The 25,233-nt window shown below is 27.5% G+C and overlaps 2 protein-coding genes and 1 long non-coding RNA gene across 13 annotated transcripts in view; 2 read left to right on the top strand and 1 right to left on the bottom strand.

Moving 5' to 3' along the window:
* The first annotated feature begins 929 nt into the window (after nt 1-929).
* LOC122713957 (homologous-pairing protein 2 homolog) lies at nt 930-1,906 on the top strand. The gene is made up of 2 exons (XM_043934812.1): nt 930-1,157; nt 1,234-1,906. Exons 1-2 carry the CDS (start codon nt 1,008-1,010, stop codon nt 1,684-1,686), a joined length of 603 nt encoding a protein of 200 aa, XP_043790747.1. The 5' UTR covers nt 930-1,007; the 3' UTR covers nt 1,687-1,906.
* Nucleotides 1,907-3,432: 1,526 nt separating this feature from the next.
* The window catches only part of LOC122714342 (venom metalloproteinase 3), a 66,543-nt gene continuing 44,742 nt past the window's right edge, over nt 3,433-25,233 (bottom strand). For 7 of the 10 annotated variants that reach the window (XM_043935633.1, XM_043935642.1, XM_043935607.1 and 4 more), the window contains 16 exons: nt 24,164-24,261; nt 18,585-18,645; nt 17,515-17,723; nt 16,940-17,029; nt 12,848-13,049; nt 12,638-12,767; nt 12,312-12,441; nt 12,052-12,194; nt 9,911-9,966; nt 7,364-7,490; nt 6,874-7,038; nt 6,523-6,649; nt 6,322-6,426; nt 6,067-6,218; nt 5,220-5,629; nt 3,433-4,193 (listed from right to left, as the gene is read on the bottom strand). In XM_043935633.1, the coding sequence (XP_043791568.1) occupies nt 4,057-4,193; nt 5,220-5,629; nt 6,067-6,218; nt 6,322-6,426; nt 6,523-6,649; nt 6,874-7,038; nt 7,364-7,490; nt 9,911-9,966; nt 12,052-12,194; nt 12,312-12,441; nt 12,638-12,767; nt 12,848-13,049; nt 16,940-17,029; nt 17,515-17,723; nt 18,585-18,645; nt 24,164-24,223 (2,304 nt within the window). In that variant the 5' untranslated portion in view covers nt 24,224-24,261 and the 3' untranslated portion in view covers nt 3,433-4,056. Of the gene's footprint in view, nt 4,194-5,219; nt 5,630-6,066; nt 6,219-6,321; nt 6,427-6,522; nt 6,650-6,873; nt 7,039-7,363; nt 7,491-9,910; nt 9,967-11,610; nt 11,664-12,051; nt 12,195-12,311; nt 12,442-12,637; nt 12,768-12,847; nt 13,050-16,939; nt 17,030-17,514; nt 17,724-18,584; nt 18,646-24,163; nt 24,262-25,233 lie in introns of all 10 variants that reach the window. The other 3 variants (XM_043935673.1, XM_043935666.1, XM_043935680.1) reach the window with 3 other exon arrangements.
* Nucleotides 7,877-25,233, top strand: part of LOC122714419 — a 47,993-nt gene continuing 30,636 nt past the window's right edge. For both annotated transcript variants that reach the window (XR_006346639.1, XR_006346640.1), the window contains exon 1: nt 7,877-8,238. This is a non-coding gene — a long non-coding RNA (uncharacterized LOC122714419). The remainder of the gene's footprint in view (nt 8,239-25,233) is intronic.

The following is a 25,233-nucleotide window of genomic DNA, read 5'->3' on the forward strand; positions in this document are numbered from 1 at the left end:
TTCTGATTAAAATGAGTTCAAGTATGATGAAATGACTATTTTTAATTAAGGATAATTAATAGTAATTTATTATAGTATCTTAGAAAATATATATCGAAATTGCAATGTTCTTTTTCATTTGCTTCTATTATCTCTCTTTTTCAACATAAATATTGAGATTCATATGTTAAGTTTCGTAGTATGAATAATTAGAAGATAACAAATGTATACAGTTTTATAAATGCATCTATAAAAGTATAAAAAATAATAAATACACAATTACATTGATTAAAATAAAAAAAAATTATAATAATATATAAGTGTATATTTATATAAATAACATTTGATTTTAATATTATTTATAACAATATCTAATATCTAATAAAAAGTATAAAAATTTCGATTTTTCATAAAAAAAAAATTTGAAAGTGATTTTTTTTAATTTTTATAAATATTATTATTATTATTTTATTATTATCATTTATTTTCCTGATATTTTATGTAATATTTTTTATGTAATATTTTATTAAATTTTCTGCTTTTAAGGTTTAATTTCATTTAAGATCATGTGATCTATGAAGTTAGTAAAAACACTTGTTGCATGTTGATCATAATAAAATTATACATAATATTAATAGAATAAAAAATATATAATAATAAAAATATTAGTAAAATAATTAATTTATAATTATATTCTTTTATATTTTGTTATAAAAATTAATTTTGTGATTTTAATAATAAAATCTACAAGGTATTAACCTAAATGTTTTTTATTATAGATCAATATTTTCAATTAATGTTACAAATAATGGTGTATGATAATATTTGTAAGTATTTATAACACAAAGAATTAATTTCAACAATAAAAATAACATATTGAATAAATTGCTATAATTATTATACTTATACTTAATGAAATTAATTTTTTAATTAGAAAATAAAATAACCTACAAAAATATTTTAAATACAATATTAATTTTGTATTTTAAATACAATAGAAAAAAAAATATAAAAAATTAATAGCAACAATGGCAGAAACTGTATATAAATATATGAAAATACAAAATAGACCATATAGTATTAATGATTTAGTTTCAAATCTCCATAATGAATATGGTAAAGTAGCTGTACAAAAAGCTGTAGATAAATTGGTAGCTGAAGGAAAAATATTTGAAAAAGTAGAATATTTATTATATAATATAAAATATAATATAAAATAAATTGATTATAGTAAAAAATTGATTTTTGCATTAGGTATATGGAAAACAAAAACTTTATTGTCCAATTCAAGATTCATCTCTTGATGTAGAAGAATTAATGAGAATAGACAAAGAATTACAAGCGCATGCTAATGAAGTTGAAAGTAAATATCAAGAATTAGAAAGAGAAATTAAAGTACAAGAGGCTTTATTGTTATCTATGAAATCTTCTATCACAATTGAAGAAGCAAAAAAACAAAAAGCTTTAACTCAACAGAGAATTATAGAATTGAAAAATAAATTGGATGCATTAATGGAGGCAAGTGGAACTGAGGACTTAACTGAATCTAAAAGAAAAGCAGAAAAAGCATTAAATGATTATTCACGTGAATATATAAAACGGAAACGTTTATGTACTGAAATTTTAGATTGTATATTGGATAATTATCCTGGTGGTAAAAATGAGTTATATGAAGAAATAGGAATAGAACCAAAAGTTGTTCAATGATATCAATATATATTTTATTATTATTTATTATATTAGTATATATAAATTATTCTTAATGTTATTAATATTACTCTTTTGATATATATCTTAAGTTATGTTTGTATTATGTGTATATTCACTTATATTTTAAACTATTTTTCATTAAGTAACAATAATGTTATAAATCATTAAATCATAAATATATAATTCATATATTTTTTATTTTAAGATGTGTTTTCATATTGCATATAAGACTTTGTTCATATATACTCATTTATTAACAAATTTGTATTAAATAAAATTGTTTATATCATTTATTTGTATATACAAAATTAATATTATCTATATTATATTTAAATAAATTATTATTATTATTAAATAAAATAATTTGGATAAATAAATCATTGTCTAAATATTTCTTAATTAGTTTTCTTATTTCTTATGCAAAATTTTTTATGCAAAAAATTTTTCATTTTTTATTTCTAATTTTTTTAACACATATTATTTTTTATCAAAACAATTATTATATAAAAAAAAATAAAATATTATTATTATAATTTTCATTTTAGAAAAATTTATATTACAATATATATGTAATTCTATTTGAATACAAAATTTAATTAATAATTTAAAATTAAAAATATATTTACATAAAATGAATAATATATATTATTTGTGTATAATAGAAATATTACAAAATTGATTTATGAACAAGTATTGTTAAGAGAGAGTAAAATTGGTTATTAAGGGATAATAGATCAATCCAAGACTGTTATGAGATACTAGAATAGGTTGTTAAGAGATAATAGATCAATCCAGGATTGTTAAGAGGTAAAATACAGATGAAGTACAGAATAAATCTAACATTCAATGCATTTTTTTAAATATTTTCTCTAGGAGTTAACAAATATATGATATTAGATGTTTTTATTACTTTAGAGTTTCATCATTCGATTCAAATTAAGATTGAAACATTAGTAATGATTGAAATTGAAAATCGATTTCCATGTAAAATTATAAATAAAAAATAAAACAAATATTCTGTCATATATTGTAGATATATAAGAGTTTTTATTGATATATATTGTAGTTTTAAAAGAGAAGTAACGAAAATATATTCAATTTCGAATTTGTAATCACGCGCCAAGAATAAATATAGATAAGGAAAGCAAACAATAGAAGAAGATAGAGATAAAATAAAAATTCAGAAATCAATGCCATCTTCAGATTGCAAGAAATGAAACTTAAAAAGAAAAAAAAAAAAATAGAAAATTTGGAAAAAAATAAAATAAAAAGAATTAACTATCAGCGCCATCTCTTTAGATATTTTTCCAAAAACAAAATAAAGTATCCAAAAGATGGCATTAATAATCATTTCTTATTCTACCTTATCTTCTGTTCTGTTTCTAAAAATATGTTTGGTACTCAAAAGATGACACTGATAATCAATTCTTATTTTTATCCTTTTATAATTTGCTCTTTTTATCTATATTTATATTTCACGGCACTCTAGAGATGGCGTTAATTTTTACTCTCTCTGTTCTTTTATTATTTACTTTCCTTGTTTATACTTATTTTTTAAAATTTATGAATTTAAGAAAATAGTTCCGATATGTAATTAATGATTAAAAGTCAGCCTAAATAAAAAAAAAAATACTTGAGAATGTATTTATAACTTTAATGATAAAATGTTTTTTTTTTAACAAATTTATATGAAATCGTCGATGTTTATAAAAAAAAAAAAAATCAAGAAAAAGGGATACACAATTTCATTGTATAATCATTTATTTTTTGCGCTATAATTCTCATGTTTTTAGAGGAAGCTCGTTTTCTCACGTGCACTTGCGCGTCTGTACTAACACGCGTATGCGCGCACACATTCTATCATAACACAAAAATCTCCCGCGCGATTCACGTGCATTGAATAAATATGCAATCGAATCTACCGAATATATCGATCGAACATTTTTGTTCGTAACTCGACACATTTGTTTTCACATCCATTGTCTGTACAAAGCTCCTGCGGTACTATCGTAAAAAAAAAAGAGAAAGAAAGAAAGAGAAGAAAAAAGAAAGAATGAAGTTATATTCTGGATAACAGTGAGATTATGTAACTACTTAATAAACTGCACATTCATTCTTTGTGCGGTTGCGACCGCGAGAACTTTGAGAACTTTGTGAGATGTCTGTCTTTCAAAATCATTGTGACCCAATGACATCGTAGATCACATGATTCGCCTAAATCCCGATCTCTCGATGAATATAGTCTGCTCGATGAGCTGTACGCATGCTGAATGCGCGCTGAGTGTTCGATGTCGGATTTATGGTAGTCTGTGGATGCGTAGCCACGTGACTCTTGAACGAACCGGAAAAATTGTTTTCAACTATTCATCAAGCGGCGCAGATCGTCCTTAGGGATGCACAGCAGCGACTTTTCACAGATTGCAAATGGCACAGCCATGTTCTCAGCCTGTCAATCAGCTCCGCGCAATCTGATCCTATGTCCATGCACTCATCGCCTTCTACTTCTGGAAAAAATAGAAAAATTTTTGAAAGAGTGATGAATTTTTACTATTTATATTTAGGTATTTTACTAAAAATATATAAAAAAAAAGAAGTTTTTGAGTTTAAAATGTAAATATAAAATTAAAATGTAAATAGTTTTAAGAAGTTAAGAGTTATACTCATTTTTATTTAAGAATTTAAAAATGAGTTTTTATAGAATCATTTATATACATCGTTAGTAAAATAAGATAAGAAATAAAATACAAAGTATTAAATTTAAAACTTTTTAAACTTTTTTATAAAGTTCTAAAAAATATAATTAATATTTTTGTTTAATTCATGATATATACAAACAAAAAAAAAAAGGATAAAAATGTAAAATAAATTTCAAGAAAATAAAATAAAGATTATAAAATAAAGAAAGAATAGTTGTTCATATTATATATATATATATAATATCCATCCAGAAACAAAAACCAATTATTCCAGTAAATAGGAAATATCATTGCAAATTTAAAATATTTAAACCATGATTGCCACAAGTTATCCAATGAAACAGGCTATAATACATAGAAATATTGGAGAAAGAAAACAAATCTTGATAAGGTGTAAAGAAACAAAAAATATTCACTGTCTCACAAGTGAATTGAACCAGTCAGACTTGGATAAAGATTTTGATGATGAAAAATGCGACATGTCAGTTTGTCATCATTTTAATTATTTTGTAGCGTTTTAATGGCTACGCTGTTCATTATGATACAAAGAAAAATATTGAATAAATGTAAAAGTAGCAGAAAAAAATAGATGAACAATACACATCTATCAAAAAAATATTTTGTCTCATTGTAGAATCAAAAAAAAAAAGAAAAAAAAGAAAAAAAAAAAGAAAAAGAAAAAATGAAGCAAAGAAAGTAAAATAAAGAAAGAATAATAGACAAGAATAAGTCTTGTTATCCAGACGATAACATTTAGTAATAATAAAAGAATTAAAGAAAAGATTCTTATTATCCGAGAAGAAAGCGAGTATCGTCTTTTGATATTTATCTTACCGCGAGCATCGCTCTGAAGACCGTTCTGATCCTTTTTGCTTGATGTTGCAAATGACACCGTTGTGCCCTTATGTTTGAACGGGCTAATTTTTGGATAATTCAGGTCATTCGTGACCTTTGATATTGGATTAACTGTATAGTATGAGTGATTCATGTACTTCCTGGTAGTGGTACCACCACCATATCCGTTTTTACTATAACTAGCATCGTTACTATTATTTATTTTAGTCTTGTATTTATTAGCGTATAAATAACTTGCTGTGGTGTAGGTGTATTTGGTCACCGGGGTTGTCGCGAACGACGTGACGCGTTTGTAAGAATTGCTTGTCGACGAGAAGAGATTCGACGACGGCGAGGAGTATTTGAATTTCGATTGTGGCGTGCTGTGTGTCGTCAATTCCCATGGATACCTGTGTGACATAGCATTATGGAATTATCCATGGAACAACGAAAGAGATGACCTGTTCGGATTATGTACTCTTGAACATTCAAATAATATTTATTATTTGATTACATGTTTACCGAACAGGTGGAGATTGAACGTTGTTTATCGAAAGTCAAGCTTTATAATCTTTGTAATGCAAATATGCATTACTATAACGATAAGTATTTCGTCAACAATTTGAAGATACATGACAATTATTTGAAGTGCCTGTTACGGAACAAATAATGTTTATAGATTACTATAAATATTTTTAATGGAGTGAAGATATATCGGAATGCATAAATCCGATGATCTTAATTCAATGATAATTATGTATTAAATATCAACTGTAATGGATATGAAGATAAATAGTTGAAGTAATATTTACGTATACCAACAGGATGTAAAATTTTAGGATATTACCTATACTCTGTATTGTTGTATTGAGCATAGAGAGGTCGATTGTGGGCTGTAGGATTGAAAGTGCCGTCTCGGCGCACATATGTTGGAATGTTTTGTGTATAATCTGGTATAATGTTTTCATGCTCGGCCACACACTTCCCGTTCAGACAATACTGAAATTGTTTAACTTTATCATTAAAATTATAATTAATAACTTTTAAATTGAATTTAACTTATTTTTAAATTCAATTTTAATTATTTCAAATATTGTTTTACCTGACCGTCTCCACAAGGAGAACCTTCAGCCGCTGGACGATAAGCCACGCAATATCCTGAACCAGCATCAAAACAGAATAGTTGAGCGCAAACTCTATCATCTTTCTAAAATGTTAAATAAACATTTCGTTATTATTGAATGTCAAAAATAATAATAAAGAAACTTAGAAACATAGATTGATATTGTAATATAAAACTAACAAAACATGCACTCGTTCCTCGATCTTTTCGACATTGTGCATCCAAGGAAAGAAGTTTCCCAGGTAAAACTCTAGGAAGAGCTTCGTCTTCGTGAGGTGCGTTGTATAAACAGGTGGCTGTATCACCACTGAAATAAAAATGTTGCAATTATTTCATTTCATAATTATATATTTCAGATATAAAAATATATTAACAAAATCAAATTATTGTATAGTATTATTGTAATTTATACATGATTATTGAAGATCTTTAATTTTTTTTTGTTTATAAATTTAATATATAACTTAATAGGAAAATTCGTGAAATAATATTCAGAAAAAAGATTTATAAATTATAATGAATGAACCATACTTTAAGAAATGATGAAATGACGACACACTACAATGGGACCATTTAAAACCTTTCTCAGTGTGTCTGAGATCACTCATAATGTAGCCATCTTCCCAACGACATTTCTCGGCTCCTGGTCCTCCAAGATAACTAGGCGGTGGTGAGCCATCGTGAACTGCACCCAGTCTACAATATTTGATATTTCAATATGATCTTATTTTCAATTTAAACATTTTTAAAGCAAATCGATACTATTTTTTGCAAAATTATTGTTGCCTTAAATATATCAACGAAAAATTAATATTAACACAAACTTTGATTAATTGGAAAAATTAATAATTTTCATTTTTACTTAATTTTAAATTTGAATAATTTTGAATAAAGAATTTTTTTTAAATAATGGCAATTTTTATAAAAAAATAATTAATTTTAAAAAATTAAATCAATTTTATAATAAGATTTTCATAAGTTTTGATAAAAGTGTCAAAAATGTCAATAACAATAGACTTACAAATGACCGACTTCGTGGGCTGCGACAATAATTCCGCTAAATCCGCCAGTATCTTCGATGATAGCAACCGAATTCACTTTTTCGAGACGTTTATTTACGACACAAGCTCCACCCACGTATGCAAATCCTGTATAAAAACATAAGATCAATTTGAATGTTTTTCAACTTTGCGAATAATATGTAAAAATATTAATTCGTTACTAAATTGTTATTTAAACTAATAAAAAGCTGCACATTTAGCGAATTCAGTTAATGCTAGAGCAAACATGTTTTTAATTTTGAGAATGTGAAATAAAAAAATATTTTATAACACGATCTATCATAAAATTTATTGAGTTATTAATTAAAATATTGTTAACAATGAATTAATAATATTATTAATAATAATAGTTTAATTGAATAGAATAATAAAAATCAAATTTGAATTATGATTTTAATATAGAAAATTTTATATATTGCAAACAATCGTATGTATTTAGAGTATAATATATGTAACTATTACAAAACGTTTAGTATTGTCACGTGAATCTTTAAAAGAATACGTAACTACGTATTTCGAATTATTATTGAAACTAGATTGAATTAGTGGTTGAAAATTTGTATAAATCGTACTGGAATCGTGATCGTGCTGTGAAAGGAAACTAAAATTCGTTTATGAATACACTGTGTCGAAACAATGATTGTATCGTGATAATCTAAGTTATATATCGTAACAGAATCACGACTTGATCGCTAATAAGTATATAACCTCAATTCGAAAGTACTGCAACTGACCATATTGCAACTAAATTGGCAATATGAATTAAACTTGAATTGTGAAATGATTTTGCTGTTCTTTTTCTGTTCTCAAAAACAAAGACACGTTCTTTAAGAAGGTAAGACATTATCGATATTATTATTAGTTACGAAATTTTAACGAATATTTGATACCAATATTAATCTAATTAACTAATAATAAGTATTTGTTTAATTAGAAAAGCTTTTAATTAATTAATAAGCAAACATGCATTTGTTAATTAACGTCAATCGATTAACCAAGGCTTTCGAAATAAATCAAAATTTTTTCTGCTATGAAGATTGATTTAAAAATTGATTATTCTTCCTCTAGAAGGATTTCTAACATTGAAAAAAAATAAAATATATTAATTTCTACGATATTATTTATTCGATTTATCTTTCATTTTAAAATTCTCGGTCGCTTCGATTTGAAACTTACCGATCAATCAGTCCTTGACAGTAATGCAGCCCGAAGAGACAAAAAGAGGGCGTGAGTGTGAGTGATTCAGGAACGTTACAGTGACATGGAAGTGATAAGGATGATAATTTTCTTAAATTATTCTTAGATTAACGAAATACCATTAGGATTGAACGATTAATTTGAAAAAATTCTGTGATAAAGTGTATTGCAAATGATAGATTGTATAAATGCCAAGGTCGTGTACGATTTATGTGTATGCAAACAAATATACACAACTAAGAAACCGTAGCCACTGTGCAGAATGAACGAATAGAAGAAAAGAATTAAAAAAAAAAACTTTCAAATAAAAATTTTTTTCTTTTTTTAGCTTTTTTAGACCAAGTATAGAACCACTTTCATTTTTGCTTGTGTATATATATATATATATATATATATATATACACATTCACAGTAAGAATCAGGAAAGTGAAAAAAAGAGTGATAGAAGGAGTGAAGGAGAGAAAGGCAAACGTGTATCCCAGACTAAGAAAAGTGAAATTCAGAAACAAGAAAATACGCGTGGTAAGCCGCGATAGAATGTTTCACGTTCAGCTCAGAAGGAAGCTGCAATTGCCATTTTTCTGACCCGCCATTTTTCTCTTTACAATCTAAATTCAAACATAGTGTAAAGAAGTTTTCAAGCTATTAGAAGGTGAAAACAAACAGAATAGAACAAAGCAACATAAATATGATTAGAATATTATACTATTCGAGATTTTTGAAAATACTTTACAATTAAATTTAATTTTTAAAAGCAAATTCAAGTAGAAGTAAATTAAAATACTTTTAAAATAATTCAATATTTAATTTAGTATAAAACAAATAGTAAAAAATTAAAAATTTTTAATAATAAATCACTTTTTAATAATTTGAATATTTTTTTCTGTGTATATTATTTGATAAAATAAAAATCAAGCTCATATTAAATTTCACTTCTTGAAAGATGTTACTTTAGAATTTATTGAAAGATATCTAAAGAATTTAATTTTTAATTTTTAGACATAGGCTTTATTACTAATGTTATAAATTATTTAAATTTATATAATATCGGAAAAATTCAAAAGAATATGATTTACATTTTAAACTCTCGAACAGTATAAACCACAAAAGATTCCTGGTTGTGAAAGTCTCGAGGACTTCCTTTATCGTATTTTCAACCATATCTTAAATCGCCGAGTTGCAGCAAAAAAAAAAAAAAAAATCTTAGAATATAGAAATATAAACGTTCGCAAGAGCAGTGCATATAGATAATAAATCAAATAATTTTCGGCTCTCGTCAATCTCGTTTCTTTCGAATTCGAGAAACGTACCTGCGGTTCCTCTATTGCACACGTCATTCGCGTATTGCCTCCTGCACATATCTAATCTGCAATGCAACAACAAAATTTCCTCTTTATCATGTGGATTCACAACCCCTGTTTATTTCAGACCACGTCACGGGACAATTGTTGGAAACATTCATATATATCTCATTCATATAATCCATTATACGATATTTTGATAAACAATAATGTATATTTTATACATATTATTGTGTAATATTGTGAGATATTATAATTTTTTATATACATTTTTTATTAAACCATGTTAATTTATAATATATAATGAATAAAGATGGTTTTTGATTTTGAAATATATTATGCATAAAGCACGTTTTTTTTTTTTAATTTTTTTGAAAATAATTATCATAGAAAAGAAATGAACGAACTTTATATATGAATAATGAAAATATAAAATGACATTTCGTAATGCAAATGAAAATTTTATAAAAATTATATTTTTTTTAAATTTTTGCAAGATTTCATATAAAATAGATGATTAATGATATTGATTCACGAAAAATGATATTGATAATAAAGCAAATATCGTGAAGCTTTATTACATATCCTATTCAAAATATCCTCGTTCAGCATTGAGGATACGGCTTGCGAAAGATGATAGCGGTGAATTTATAATAAAGCAAATATACTACTAGTAGCACGCGTGTAAATAATAATTACCAATTAGCGAATATTGCATCTCAGGTATGAATAGTTACAGATTCTTGTTTTAATAGTTTTTAAACTGTTATTTCTCGAAATAATATGTAAGAATATCATTTATGTATGTATGTAATACATATAAATTTGTTGAGAAAAGTAGAGGTTATGTACATCGTATTGTAAACAACGAGTTAAAAAACTTGTAAATTAATTTTTCCCTTTAACGAAATATATTTTTTTATATTATTTTATATATATGTCTATAATGGAGCTTGTTATTAATGATTCAATGATTTTTAAAAATTTAAGTGAAATTTTCCACACTATGTATACATGCTTATTGATATTTTTTGATTAAAAAGAAGTTTAGGATGCATAAATTTTGATTTTTTAATCTGAATAATTCCTATGTTTGATCATATTCATAAATAATCATATGATGTAATTGAGATAAAAAAGAAAGCCTGTATGTTATTGATTATATATGATTAGTATACCATTACCTTTTTAAGTTCAATTCTATCTTATAATTCGTTCCTACAAAAATAATAATGAATATGCAAAATGTTTAGCAAGCTCAGTCTTTTACTAAAATGGCGTACACTATTAAATAATTATAAACTAAATGCTTTTTTTTTCAAATACCGTATTTACAAAAAATTAAGTGAAATTCTTTCTCGTTTATTAAAATTAAACCTTTATTATTAAATTATATTATATTATGTATACTGTGCTTTTTTTTTTATATCAAAACTAAATATTTTAATACATATATAGATTTTTATTTCAACAAAAAAGAATTTCACTTTTGAGTTAACCTCCATAAACGTACCATCCCCATTGAGTACGCCATCTTGGCAATGTGAAAAACTAATATACATTCAAGCTAGATGTGAATACTATACAATGCTAATTAGAGAAAAAGATTTTAACAAAAAAAAAAAAAAAAAAAAAAAAAAAAAGGAAAAAATCGAAGAAAACTAAATAAGTTGAAAAAGAAAGCGTGATCGCTATGTAATAAACCATACCGGCAGTTCCCTTAGTGCAGCGGCCGCCTTTCCTACGACGGCACATATCATACCTGTTTTGCGAAATAAAAATCAAACAGTATGAAATCACCAAATCACTGCTGTGGTAAAATGATAAAATAGCATAATGTCAAAGATATACTCATTTTTGAAATTTGATCGAAATCGGCATTCTATAATAATAATCTTTCAAATACGTTTTTTTCAAGTTACTATATCATTATTTTTCTTTCGAGTTTCATTATTTTCCAATTTTGATTGTAAAAAAGAAAAAAAATACAAATTGTTTAAATGTATTATATCGATATCAAAGGGATAAAGAGAAGGATATTAAAAAAAGGAGAGAAAGAGAGAGAAGTTAACAGAATAGAACATTTTTTCGTATGTTAATCACGTGAAACGTAAAAGTTAAATCTAATTTAAAGAAATGTGCACTCTTACTTTGTAACAGCGACAGCAATATCATACACCGGAAGTCGTCTTTCTCGGAAGAGATATTTCCCCATGTCGGTCAACGCAGCTGCCGAATCGATTGCATCTCGACCGACGCGATTTCTTTCCAAATAAGGCGTAGCATCTCTTCCCTGAATAATATCGTTTCAGGTAAGAAAAAAAATAGATAGAAAATTTTGAATAACCAAAACTAGATTGATTCATGAAACAATCATATTTTGGTAAAAGATTATCAAATTGTACTTCACCCGTGATATTATGATTCCAGCTATACTGATGCGAATTTTTGGTCCTTTTAATAATTTGTACCTCAAGTCTACTCCATTCCAAAAGGACACGAAATATCTCTTGATCTGTACATTATCACCACCGTGTAATCTGATAAAAAACAAAGATTAAATTATAAACTTTGTTTTATATTAAATTACATATTAAATATAGGTTATACTAAATAACATATTTTTTATGGAATTTAGAAAATTTTATGATTTTGATAAATTTTTTTTAAATTAAATAATCAAAATATCAATAATGCTTTTAATAATTACTTTCTAAAATATTGATTTTAACTAACCTGTATCCATCATAGTCAACGATGCACAGAATTTCTGGGTAGATCACGTATGGTGCTTCCCTCTTTCTTCTGATGGAAATTGATCGTTTAGATCTAAACCTCTTGGCCATGTGGTCAGGCTCCATCAATGCTAAAATCGATGTTTAATCACGAGAAATCGATCTCAAGTGGATTTCACCTTCGATGTGGTAACACGTAAAGATCACTCACTGTAATCGCTGTATTCGTCGCCAATTGAACGATTCACTTTCTTGTATACCACGTGATGATTCGTATGCTTCAAGTTCCTTTTACTTCGTGTCACGTTTGGCAATAACTCTTCTCTGTGAAGATTCGAATTCTTGCCTACTACTTCGTGCAATATCCTATCTGGCAGTGGTCGTATTACTAGTTCTGAACCAATATTGCCATCCTAGTTAGAATCAAGATTGAATCTTGTTATTCTTTTAAATTTATATAATATTGATATTTTATAAGAGAGAGATAACAATTTATTATATCTTTTTTTTCTATTATTATATTATTTTTAGATATCTAAATCATATCATATTAAATATTTATTATTCATTTATAATTTTAAAAATTACTTTCATAAACACATTTAAGGTTAATCCTCATTTTTAATTTTCAAACTTAGTATTCTACTAATCTAAAATTTTTTAAAAATCTTCTACAATTTCAATATTTTTATATTCTTATTTTCAATTTTCATGCTATTTTTTCAATTTTCTCAATTATAAAATAAACAATAGCACTAATTAACATTTCCTGTCGCAATAATATGTTAATTGCACATTTAACGAGATAACGAAGTATAATCGGTTAATAGCTTAAACGCGCATGCGCTATACGCCAATTTTCCATTCGATGGTCAACGACTTATGTCTATATCGTTTGTAATTACAGCAACGTGTTAATTCTAATATGAATTTAACGAAAATGAAATTCGCGTTTTGTAAAGTAATCGAAATCAATCGATCGATTGTTGATATTTTCGATCCGGGTACGATCAACATATTCGATTCGCGATTCGAGAGAGGTACATTGGTCAAACGAGAGAGGGAGAGTGAAAGCGAAAGGTCAGGACACGTGGGGTCATATAGAACAACGCTTTTACGGCATTATGTAATGCGGATTGACGATATTTGTTGTCTTTGGAATTTATTCGTGTGGTTATTTATACAAGAGTCGTAACAAGAGAATCATTGGTGGTTAATGTGCGGGATTCTTAAATTAGGTTAGGTCGTCCATAGTGGTAAAGCTACTTATGACTTGACAGCAAGGTGTGTTACAATAGAAATTTATTAGTGGTTAACGTATGGAAGAAGACAATTATTAGTGGTTAATATATCTACAGAATAGATTAACTCCTTATGTTAATTCGACATTAAAGTATTTTAGATAAACATTAAATAGAATTGATAGATGTTTCACAACAAGTAAATGTCATTTTAACGTGATATTTTTTTGATGAATTAAAAGTAAAGAACTATTTTTAATTATTTTATAATATTTCAGATAAAAATTGATTGATTTAATTATTGTAGATAAAAATTGGAAGAAATTCCTATATTTTTTGTGTAATAGAATTGTTACAATAAAATACTCAAGTTACTTTTATCAAATTATAAAATATTTTAAAAATATATTATATTTTAATAAAATATTTATTGATTTTGGATGGGAAACAAATTGTCACGTGTTTAAAATTTAAGAACATGCATTAAGAAAATTTTATCACGTGTAATTATTCTTTAAAATATAACAGTTTTTCCTCGCATTTTTTATATACTTTATCATATGTCGAAATTGCTTTCCAAAAGTTTGTTCGCACTTCTCTCGTCCACTGCAAAAACATGCTTCATCCTACGCAATGATTAACAGATCGTTGTCAAGGACATCCTTTCATCCGATTTTTGAAGCATGAATAAAGTGATAAAAAGAAACTATAAACAGTGAAATTTATACCGTAGAGAATACTCTGATGTTACAGAAAATGTTAATTTCAGATCTGAATTTTCAATGAATTGCTGCATAATGTGCATTCGATGTGCCAAGATATTATCAAGGTGAAAGAATCGGAATTCCATTCGAGAACGTGAATACGATTTTTTCAACGATTACATATAGAAAATTTACATTGCATTTAATTGTTAATGTTTTCTTTATACTTCCTTTATTTTTGTTTTCTTATACTTTATATAATTATTCATAATATATATAATTATTCGTAAAAGTTTATAATTTGTTAATTTAATAACAAATTAAATAATAAAATAATTTTTCTATTTTTATGATATAACGAATTAAGATTCATTTTATACATTTTTTTTAAAATTTTTAATTATAATAATTTTGTCTCCATCCAAAATAAATAATATAAATATTTATAAATAATATCAATAATAATATTTTTAGTTTCATTATGAAATAAAAAAAAATTATTAATGTTATTAAAGTCATTAGTATTATTATATAAGAAACACCTCGACGCTAATAAAAAAAATGTTATTAATACTAAACGATAATGACTTTGAAATACTTCCACGTGCAAATTTTATTAATGGATTCGCTTGATTTAAAGAATTCTACCCGTGGTCATAAATGAAATCATTGTCAAGGTAGATCTCTAATACATTTCACTATTGGAATTGACAATGAGACAATTTGTTTGTTTCACGTCTTGTTATGTAATTAACAAGAGTTCTATCGGTTATTCTCACAAAAAAGAAAAAAATTCAAAGACCTTCTTATATTTACACACGAATTTACTAATTGCATTATTTTCCTTCAAATTGCACTATCAATCATCATAACAATGGTTTTTAATTATTCTCCTAGCGAATAGCACAAAGAACATAAATCCACGGGCAATTTGTTTCTTGAATGATTTATTCTCCGTAACATACTCAATTTCTAATAATAGAAGCCGCAAATGCATGGTAATTTCATTTCCTTAACTAACTACTCAAGTTTGCTTAAAACATCTAGGCAATCATATGAAGATAATTATTGGTAATGTTATACTATTTAAATAGTAGAATATAAAACAAATAGATATAAAAAATACTCTCAATAATGTAATAATATTTAAGCATCCTCAATATAGTATAGTATAGTAAGATACTTTTATATACCAATTATACTGAAACCAATATTCTTTATATACTGTATTGTATTATATACTGTACTAAAGATAAAAAAAAAAAAAAAATAAATTACAAGATAAACTAGTCTTTTCCAGTGGATGATTTTAAAAGAAGAAGTTTTGTAATGAAATATAATTATAAATAAGTTCCGCTACACCTAAATCAAGTATCTCTTTCCTAACAATTCTGTCAATGGACTTTGAGTAATTCGATGAGTAAATAGCAGCTTTGGCAATAACTTGAGATTTTTTTTCCTTTTTTTTTTTTTTTTTTTTTATGACTTCATAAAAGATCGAACTTCCTAAGTGAAATTGAGTCTCGGTCGGTTGGACGCATAATCATGGAGTATATATAGCTAGCTACCTAGTGAGCTATAAGTTACTGTTCTGCAAGATGAAACCGATATAGTGAATTTTATTACTTTTTTCCGTGGTTTTGCACAAGCGATATCTTCGTAACGCGCTTTGTGCGATTACCCGAGCTCGAAATGGAAATGTCAAAACGATCGCGAAATGTCATTTCGTGTAACTTTTCTTCGTTTCCAATGTTCTATTTTGTTTGTCAAATGCGTAACTATTTGATAAATAGATTTGATTATAAAAGGAAAAATTTCTGAACAAACAAACAATTTTAATCTTACTTTTGTTTTAAATATCAAACATATTGACGATTCCAAATTTTAATCAATAGTGTATCTTTCGATACAAAATTTAAAAATCTTTCATGAATATAAATTTTTTGACAGAGAAAAACTGAGAAAAATCGAGTAGGATAGGAAATTGGGTGCACTATTTCGACTCAACACCAAGGAATTTACGGAATAAAATAGAAAATAGGACTTAATATTAAAAAAGAGATTAGATTAGGTTAGGTTAATTAATTAGGTTACCACGTTTTCGATAAATTTTTCTCTGTCTCATATCGTTAAATTCCTACTCTCTTGTTTCACGAATTGCCAGACGTCGTAACAATGATTCACTACAATCTTTTCTTAATCGTGTCTCTGCTAATTCCACGACAACGATTCACGCGGTATTACGGTAATTATAACCGAGACGCGGCTCCTAAGTGAATCGCGCCAGTTGACGAAAGACGAGCCCGCAATAATGGCGGGAATTTCGAAAGGGTGCATTAAGAAAGAATAGCTTCTTACAACGAGCACTTTCCCATTCGTGTCCCGGTGCAACAGAATGGACGCCATGTTCGTCGTGTCTTGATAGATGTCACCGATATCCACGTCGGCCTGAAACGGGAAGAACAATTATTAAAATATGTGTGGCCACGGTGTTGTTTGCCATACGTAGAGGCGATTTTATGCGATTTCGACCATTTAAAGGGATAATGCAAACTCCGTGGCTCTGGGGCAAAAATTGCGAAGAGGAGAGAAGAGGCCTCATTTTTTTTGCCTCCACCTTAACGTGTCTCGTTAAATGTCGAATGACATGACGAAAGGAATGGGAATTTATATTGTGGTCGAGGACGAGGATAAATGCTGAAAGATAATATTAAAATATATTTTGAAATGCTTGACGAGGATTTTAATGCGATTCTGCACAATTTTGCATTTATTTGGTTTTCTGATTCGTTTTCTTTTCATTTTTAAATACTCGCAAACAAAAGAAAGATGTGGAAAGATCGAGTAAAAAATTAATTTTTTTTTTCGAGAGAGGGGGAAAAAAAAAAGATAAAATTAAAAATAATTTTTCGCAATGTATGCGGAAAACTTACATTCGTCACCTTCTCATAGCGGAGGCCATCAGGTTGCGACGCATTCTTCGTGACGGTCCACATGGGCAAATGATTTCCTCTGAGCAACCCTTCCGTAGGCTTTAACGACAGACTGATGTCCTTCCCGAAGGCCTTCAAGTGTATCTCCGGCTCCCTTGTACTCCTTTTGTGCACCGAATGCAATACAGGCACAATCTCGTACGTCGGTACTAGAATTTAAAGATTTGTCTTCTTTATCTTTCTTTATGGTTTTACATTGCGATTATATCCAGGCAATTTTTATTTATTCAATTTTTGATTAGGTGGATTCCCAGTTTATATCACGTAATATTAATACAAAATATGATTTTGTAATAAAAAAAAGAAAAATGATATTATCAATTAAATTTTTTCTCTTTTTTTAATTGTTTCGTAGAATTATTTAAATTTAACTTTAAGTTACTGGTTTTTATAAATAATTTTAAGTCAGTCAACGTTAAGTTTCACGACGCTTTGTGTTTTTAAAGTAAATGCAAATAGAGATACGTAATACTCTCTACTAATGATGTAAATTAACGATCAACCTTGATTAAAATTGTGAAAGTAAAATTGAAATCGATTGTTTCACTCGTAAATAATGAATCGAAGTTGTTGTGACACTGAAACGAATCTTTCAAGAAAAATTTTCTTCGTTTCATTATTTCTAAATATTTTCGAAATATCAAAATCGATTTGAAATCTCGCCAGAGAATATTATTAACTTGTCAAATATTTTTAATTAATTAATCCTTTGTTTGTTCGAAGCTTGTTCGATTTGAAATTTGAAAATGGAAATAAAAAATGGCGGATGGATCTCGACGAATAGAAAACCAGCATAATTTCTGCGCTTGCGCAATAACGCGTTTTTTGTTTCATCTCGAATACGTTAATGAGAGAATACAATGGAAAATAAATTTAATTTAAAGAATTCGATTTCTTCGTAAGGCAGTAAATGTGAATAGTGTTTAAATTGAAAGAGAACATGGCTGCCTATCTTAGTTAGATATTTTAATTTTCTTTTCTTTATTTTTTTTTTTTTTTATTGTGATTACCAGACTCGTGTCCTGTGTGAAACACCGATAACATCTCCTCCCTTGTCATGTGTTCGTGGATCTGAAACAGGCAAGAAATTTACCGTAAGAATGTGTTTTATATCTGTCGTTTCCGCCGTGGAACGAAAAAAAAAGCGTTGATATTCGCGTGACGAAAGTTTAATTAAGGGGCCCATAAGACAACTCGATTTTAATTAAGATCTCTGGATTAGATTTGATTTTCTAAACCGTTCTCGTACTATTCATTCTTGTATAAATCAAATTTTTTAATTTCAAAAAACATTTATGATTTTTCGATTTTTCTTTTTTATCTTTCATCAATTTATATATTAAATTGATGAAAGTTTTCAATTTCTCAACGAGAAAATATATTATTTTTTTTTTTTTTTTTACCTAAGAAGTTGGTTAATTTAAACTTAACCTCACTTATACAAATATAAAGAAAATAAATAACCCGTTCAGAAAACCGAAAAATATTTCGAAAATATCATTTTGCAATCTATAATTTCGTTTACTGGCCACAGATAATTTTCTTATTATTATCAATCATTATGTAATTTACTAAATTTCGAGCGACTGATATCGATTCGATGCTATCAATTTCCTTTTTTTTTTTCACGTTATGGAGATATATTCTCTCGCTCGTTATTGTTCCCGGCCAAGAGCGAAGTGTTGAAATATCGAAGAAAAAGTAATCGTGGCACTATCGTGGGAACTATAACGCGAACTATAATAATAACATAACGAGGAAACGAAAAAAAAAAAAAAAATATCTGTCACTTTTATTACAATACTTTCGTATACTTTCAAATTCGTAATTCGATTGACATGTTAATTATATAATCGAATCTACCTCAATCCACACCATCGAATTTTTTTCCTTAAATTTTTTCGACAAAATTAATCGATTTATTTTTCAAGGCCACGATAATTTTTAATAAAATCAATTTCAATAATCAATCACAATTTTCAAAATTCTCCTTAATCGAAACTTTTGCTCTCTTTTTCTTCGAAAAAAAAAAAAAGAAAAAAAAACGAATAATCTCAATCCACACCATCGAATTTTTTTCCTTAAATTTTTTCGACAAAATCGATTTATTTTTCAAGGCCACGATAATTTTTAATAAAATCAATTTCAATAATCAATCACAATTTTCAAAATTCTCCTTAATCGAAACCTTTGCTCGCTTTTTCTTCGAAAAAAAAAAAAAACAATTTTCAATTCTCGCAAAAACAGGAGAACAAATCCTTCGCGTCATCGTCGTTCTTTCCAAATCATAATTACTCCCGTAAAAAAACCGGGCGAGCAAACGCCTGGCGTTGCGCGTTTTTCCTCCTCCTCAATTGCGGCAATTACGCGTATTAGCAAATCTCGGCCGGGGCAGTTTCGTTACAAAGAGTCGCATTGTCGCCGCCAAGTGCATGGTTAATTGGGTGCAGTCGCGAGGACAATGATCAACAGGCGCATACGTGATACGTGGTAATAGATGCGTGTGCATTTAAAAGTTTTTCCAATCACGGCCCAAGGTCTGCTTCTACCATTTAAGATCGCCCAGCCACGTACGCCGTGTCACAGAAATCGAGCCGCAATTAACTAACGCTCGGTTGGCTTACGATCGCTCGCTTTAAGGTCGATCACTTTCACTCATTACGTTGGGAAATTCGATCACGGGCTCCGTCCTATTTGTAAACTTTGTAAACCACGTTGGCCCTCCCCGACGCGCAGGCTCGTTACCATGATTCCCTCCAATTGTGATTTTGTGATTTTGTTGTTGTAAAGTGATATATCTAAGGGATAAAAGTATCTTCTTTTCCATTTGTTTAATTTGTTATAATTTTGGTAGATTTATTTATGTAAAAAATGCTTGTTTTACATTCATTAGTTTCTCCGTAATTTTAATATGTCAATTTTTTTAAAAAATTACAATTAAAAAACAAATCGTTCAAAGGGTGAAATTTTAACTTTTTTTAAAATTGAATATCTCAAACCTATTATTTTAATATATATATATATAGATCTTAGAATCTGACTCTTTCTTTTTTCCGATTCAAATGAATTCGATCAAATCATTAATTGATTGCAGTTCTTTCATTTAGTAGCGTTCAATTCGTTAAAACAAATTTTAATTATTTTTTAACGACGACAACCTCCCATTCGTCGAGTTAAAGAACCGGATTTGCTCGAAAAAGATCCGTATCACCTATGTTGCTCTCCTAATTGTATGCGTACTACGAACCCCAAGCACGATTTCCCTCTCTTGAATGGTTGGCACAGCAATGAAGCAGCGGCGCGCATTTGCCATGGCCGATCACTGGCGGATAAACGAGCGCGAGCCATTCACGATTTTTCTCATTTTATTGCGACACGTTATTTTGAAAGGCGCGGTCAGGTAAGAAATTTAACGATCGTCTGATGGCAAAACGATTCTCGTCGTATATAATATAAATTGATGAAAGGAATATAAAGGAATGCAAGTGTGAGCTAACCCGCGCCCTCTACCGGCGCAATTTATGAACTAGTAATTTTTTTCCCCCTCTCCCTAGTGAATTAATCTAGGGATCTAATGGAAAACAGAAGATACCTGGTGGATTTTTAAACTCTTTTGCTTCGGCATTCGTCGTTATTATAATTCTTGGAATAGTTAAAATTTTTAAATATTGATGGTAATTAACATGGAAAAATTAAAGTGAGGTGGTGGAAGATCTATTTAAAGCGTGAAAAAGGAGAAAGGTTGATAATGACTTGCACGATGCTCGCACTTCGCAAGATATATATCGCTCAGTTTGACAAAGATTGATTATGTCTGATTATATCAGGGATTCACACGAAACTTATCGACCTATTAACATTTTGCTTAAAAGCATCGGTCTTACATGTCTTCATGTTTGTAACTAGCAACGTAATTTCCATAATATTTCTCTCTCGAAAATTAATCGTGTGACATTTATTTAAAAAAAATCAAATTGTTTTTTAAATATCAATATATAGATTTATTGTTTAAAAACGTAGATGATTTATCGTCCTGTCATAAGTATTCAAAAAAATATCGAAAAAAGAATATTTATTGTTGAATTTTCTTTTCCTAGAGATCCCTAGATTTCTGTATCTATTTTTTTTTCCTTTCTGTACAAAGGCAAATCGATTCCATCCAAATTGATTATCCAATTTTTAAAAAATTAAATCTATATATATGTGTCCTGATATTAAAATTAAAAAAATTTTAAAAATATGGAATTTTCTAATGATTTTTGCTAGAGATCTCTAGATTTCTATACCTATTTTTTTTTTCTTTCTGTACAAAGGCAAATCGATTCCATCCAAATTGATTATCCAATTTTTAAAAAATTAAATCTATATCTATGTGTCCTGATATTAAAATTAAAAGAATTTTAAAAATATGGAATTTCCTAGTGATTTAATCTGTTCTATATATTTCTCTAGTTTTCTAATTTAATTTATTTCGTTCCTCTGTTTTAAATTCAACGACATTATCATTTGATTTATTTAAATCAGAAATCCGCCTTTATATCGCACACTCACAAATCATTCAAATCTTACGATCACGACAGATTCTGTCCGTTGGAAATTGCAATTGATTGCACCGAATCTTAAAAAATTGTAATATATTATAGATTTCGTGGACTTATGAAGCTTAGAGCTATAATTAATATCTCTGTTGGTCGACACGTGTGAAATATAGCAAATATAATCTAGTCTAACGATGAATTACAATTGAATTGTCTGATATCAATGAAAATATCATATTTTCTACGAGCTTTGATGGTGTTTGTAGATGATATTACAATGTAAACAGAAAAGATATCCTTATCACACGACAAAAATATGACACAATTCTTATCAAATTCTTCAAGTTCCTTTGGGAAAATCCGAATCAAATTTTTGCCTATTAAGAATTAATCTTTTTTATCGTATCGCATTTCGACGCAACTTCTTATCAACTTGTGGCAAATCCTACGTCAACTCAAATATTATCCATCTCGTTTGATTTATTTATTATCATTTCATTATTACATATTATCTCTTTTTCTTTATTTATCCTTTAGCCCTTATCAATCGTGTATCAATCGTTCTGTTCAAGTGGCTGTGATTTATTTTTTTTCACAGAGAATTAATCTCAAGATTTTCTAAGAGATATTTAATTATTATTCGTTTCTTCTTATTTCCAATATATTTTCTTGAATTAACTTACGAGAAATTACGAGAATCGATCGATCAATGCTTGATTAAAAATACATAAAACATTATTTTCGAGGAAGGAAAGTCAATTTATCGATTGATCGGATCGGGGATTGATCGTCGTCCAAAGTGATGCGCTCGAAATTATATCGAAAAAGCACCACGTTAGATTCGAGTTCAATGCAGTAATTTATTTCTCTCTCTTCCCACGTTACTTTACCGATGACGTTTATCGCCGCCATTGTCCCTATTATCCTCGTGCTCGCATTCTTTTACGACACTTGACTCACTTTTCACTTCCCATTGTGCAAAATAGAGAGAGAGAGAGAGAGAGAGAGAGAGAGAGAGAGAGAGAGAGAGAGAGAGAGGGATACCATCTGTTCAAACATTTCCACGAAACATGTTTTCTTAATTATTCATTATGAAATTGTATATTAAATTCAATTGAAGGAGAAAAGAAGAAAAAAAAAGGAAATAAAACGCAATTCCTTCACGAATTAATTATTTCAGCAGTGGAATATTTCATAGTCTATTTCATTGAAAAATACAAATTGTTACGCAAATGTTCAACGATTAATATTTTAGATAGGTAAAATAAGTTTATCGATCTTTATTTTGAATAGATTCTTTTGCAAAATTAAGCATAAATAGAATATATAGTGATTTTATTTTTTTTTATAAAAAATTTACTAATATTACAAAATTTTTGATTTTTCTAATATTATTATATTATTGTATTTAATATTATAATTCATTAAAGATATTAAAAATAATCGAATTATGTAAGGAAACTCCGTCGATAATATCATGAAATGATAATTAAATAGATAGAATTGAAATTTTTTTTTTTTTTAAATTAAAATTTGTTAATATTACCAATCTGGAATTTTCAACTTTGAAAATTTACCAATATTAAAATTACAATATTCATATATATTTTATTTTAGTATTAAAATTCACTGATAATATTAAAAAAATCAAATTATGTAAGAGATCTCCGTAGATAACATTATAAAACCATAAATATGATTATTATTAGCACTAGTAATATTATTAAAATATTATTATGCAAAGAATTATGCGAAGAAGTTCTATTAATAACGTAAAATGATAAACATAAATAGGAGCGTAATTATCTTTTCTTTCTTCTATTGAGGAAGCACCTAACGTTTGCAACGGAAGCCAATGTTTACGCAGCGTGAATTGGTCTTGTAATCAGCGTTGGATCGACAATTAACTTTGTCCGATTCCGCGAATAATCTTGTCATTTCGAGTCAACGCCACGACCAACGTATACACGTGTTCTTTGTTTTAAGGAAACATTTGCACGGAATAAAGCATTGTCCTTGTTTATCCCGATGGTACTCGACAATACTCTTACCTTGTGGCATCGTACAAGAGGTAGAACGACCATGCAGAGAAGGACAAGGGCACGAATCATTTTGCGTGAAAATATTCCTGGCGGGCTGCGTCACATCGCTGAAACATAAAACCGGAAAAATTGTTGTGAATGAATGAATCGATAAATTGAAGAATTGAACTCGTAAAGGATAATTATTTTTATTAATTTGTGTTGGAAATATAATATAAGTGGAAAGAAAAGAAAAATAATTTAAAAAAGAAATTAAGATATAAGATATTATATTTTTAGAAATTTTATACATTTAATATTTAATATGTGTAAAATATATTTTTCTATTTTGAAGAGAATTGTTTATGAATTTTTGATCAAAAATCAAAAATCGAATCCCAAGAATAAGTACTTCACACAGTTACTTATTTTCGAAATATTTTTAGACATAATAAATATAAATGTATCACATAAATGACACGTTTTTAAGAGATAGATATTTCAGATAATAACACACAGTTTATATATATAACAGTTTTCCAATGATACTATAGACTCATTAACATATAAATTACGAAGAGACATACTAAAAATGATATAGATAAAGGTGAAGTCATTTTTATAGTTTGTGTAATAAGTTTTATGTGGTGTAATTCTTTTTAAATATATGGAGAAATACTATACATGTAAAATTTACATAATAAAGTAATCGAGTAATAAGCAATTTGTAGGAAATTATTATGTGATGCAAAGTTATAGATATTTTTATGAATATTTGATGAAGAAAGATATAATATAAAAATTTAACTTTATACTAAAATCGATCGAATACAATGTTAAATTCTTGTCACGAGTTAATAAGAACATTAATAATAACCTCAAAAAACACTTTGTGATTTAAAAAAAAAATAAATAACAAGCAAAAAATTTTAACTAAAGAGATGATGTCTACAATTTACAAATCCTTTCATTTTCTAAATAAATAAAAAAAGAAAAGAAATCTTGATAAAAAATATTGAAACTAATATAATTTTAAATTCGTTCCAAACATCTTCTTAAAATATGTAATGTAAGATACATATATATATGAGACAATTTTA

This window comes from Apis laboriosa, unplaced genomic scaffold (genome assembly GCF_014066325.1).
Source record: "Apis laboriosa isolate Shangri-la unplaced genomic scaffold, ASM1406632v1 scaffold112_cov148, whole genome shotgun sequence".
In the NCBI taxonomy this organism is placed as follows: Eukaryota; Metazoa; Arthropoda; class Insecta; order Hymenoptera; family Apidae; genus Apis; species Apis laboriosa.

Excerpts from the sequence above, each read along its gene's own strand:
- LOC122713957 (XM_043934812.1), top strand. The coding sequence starts at position 1,008 with ATGGCAGAAACTGTATATAAATATATGAAAATACAAAATAGACCATAT. Across the intron at positions 1,158-1,233 it reads AAGGAAAAATATTTGAAAAA|GTATATGGAAAACAAAAACT; the intron begins GTAGAATATTTA and ends TTTTTGCATTAG.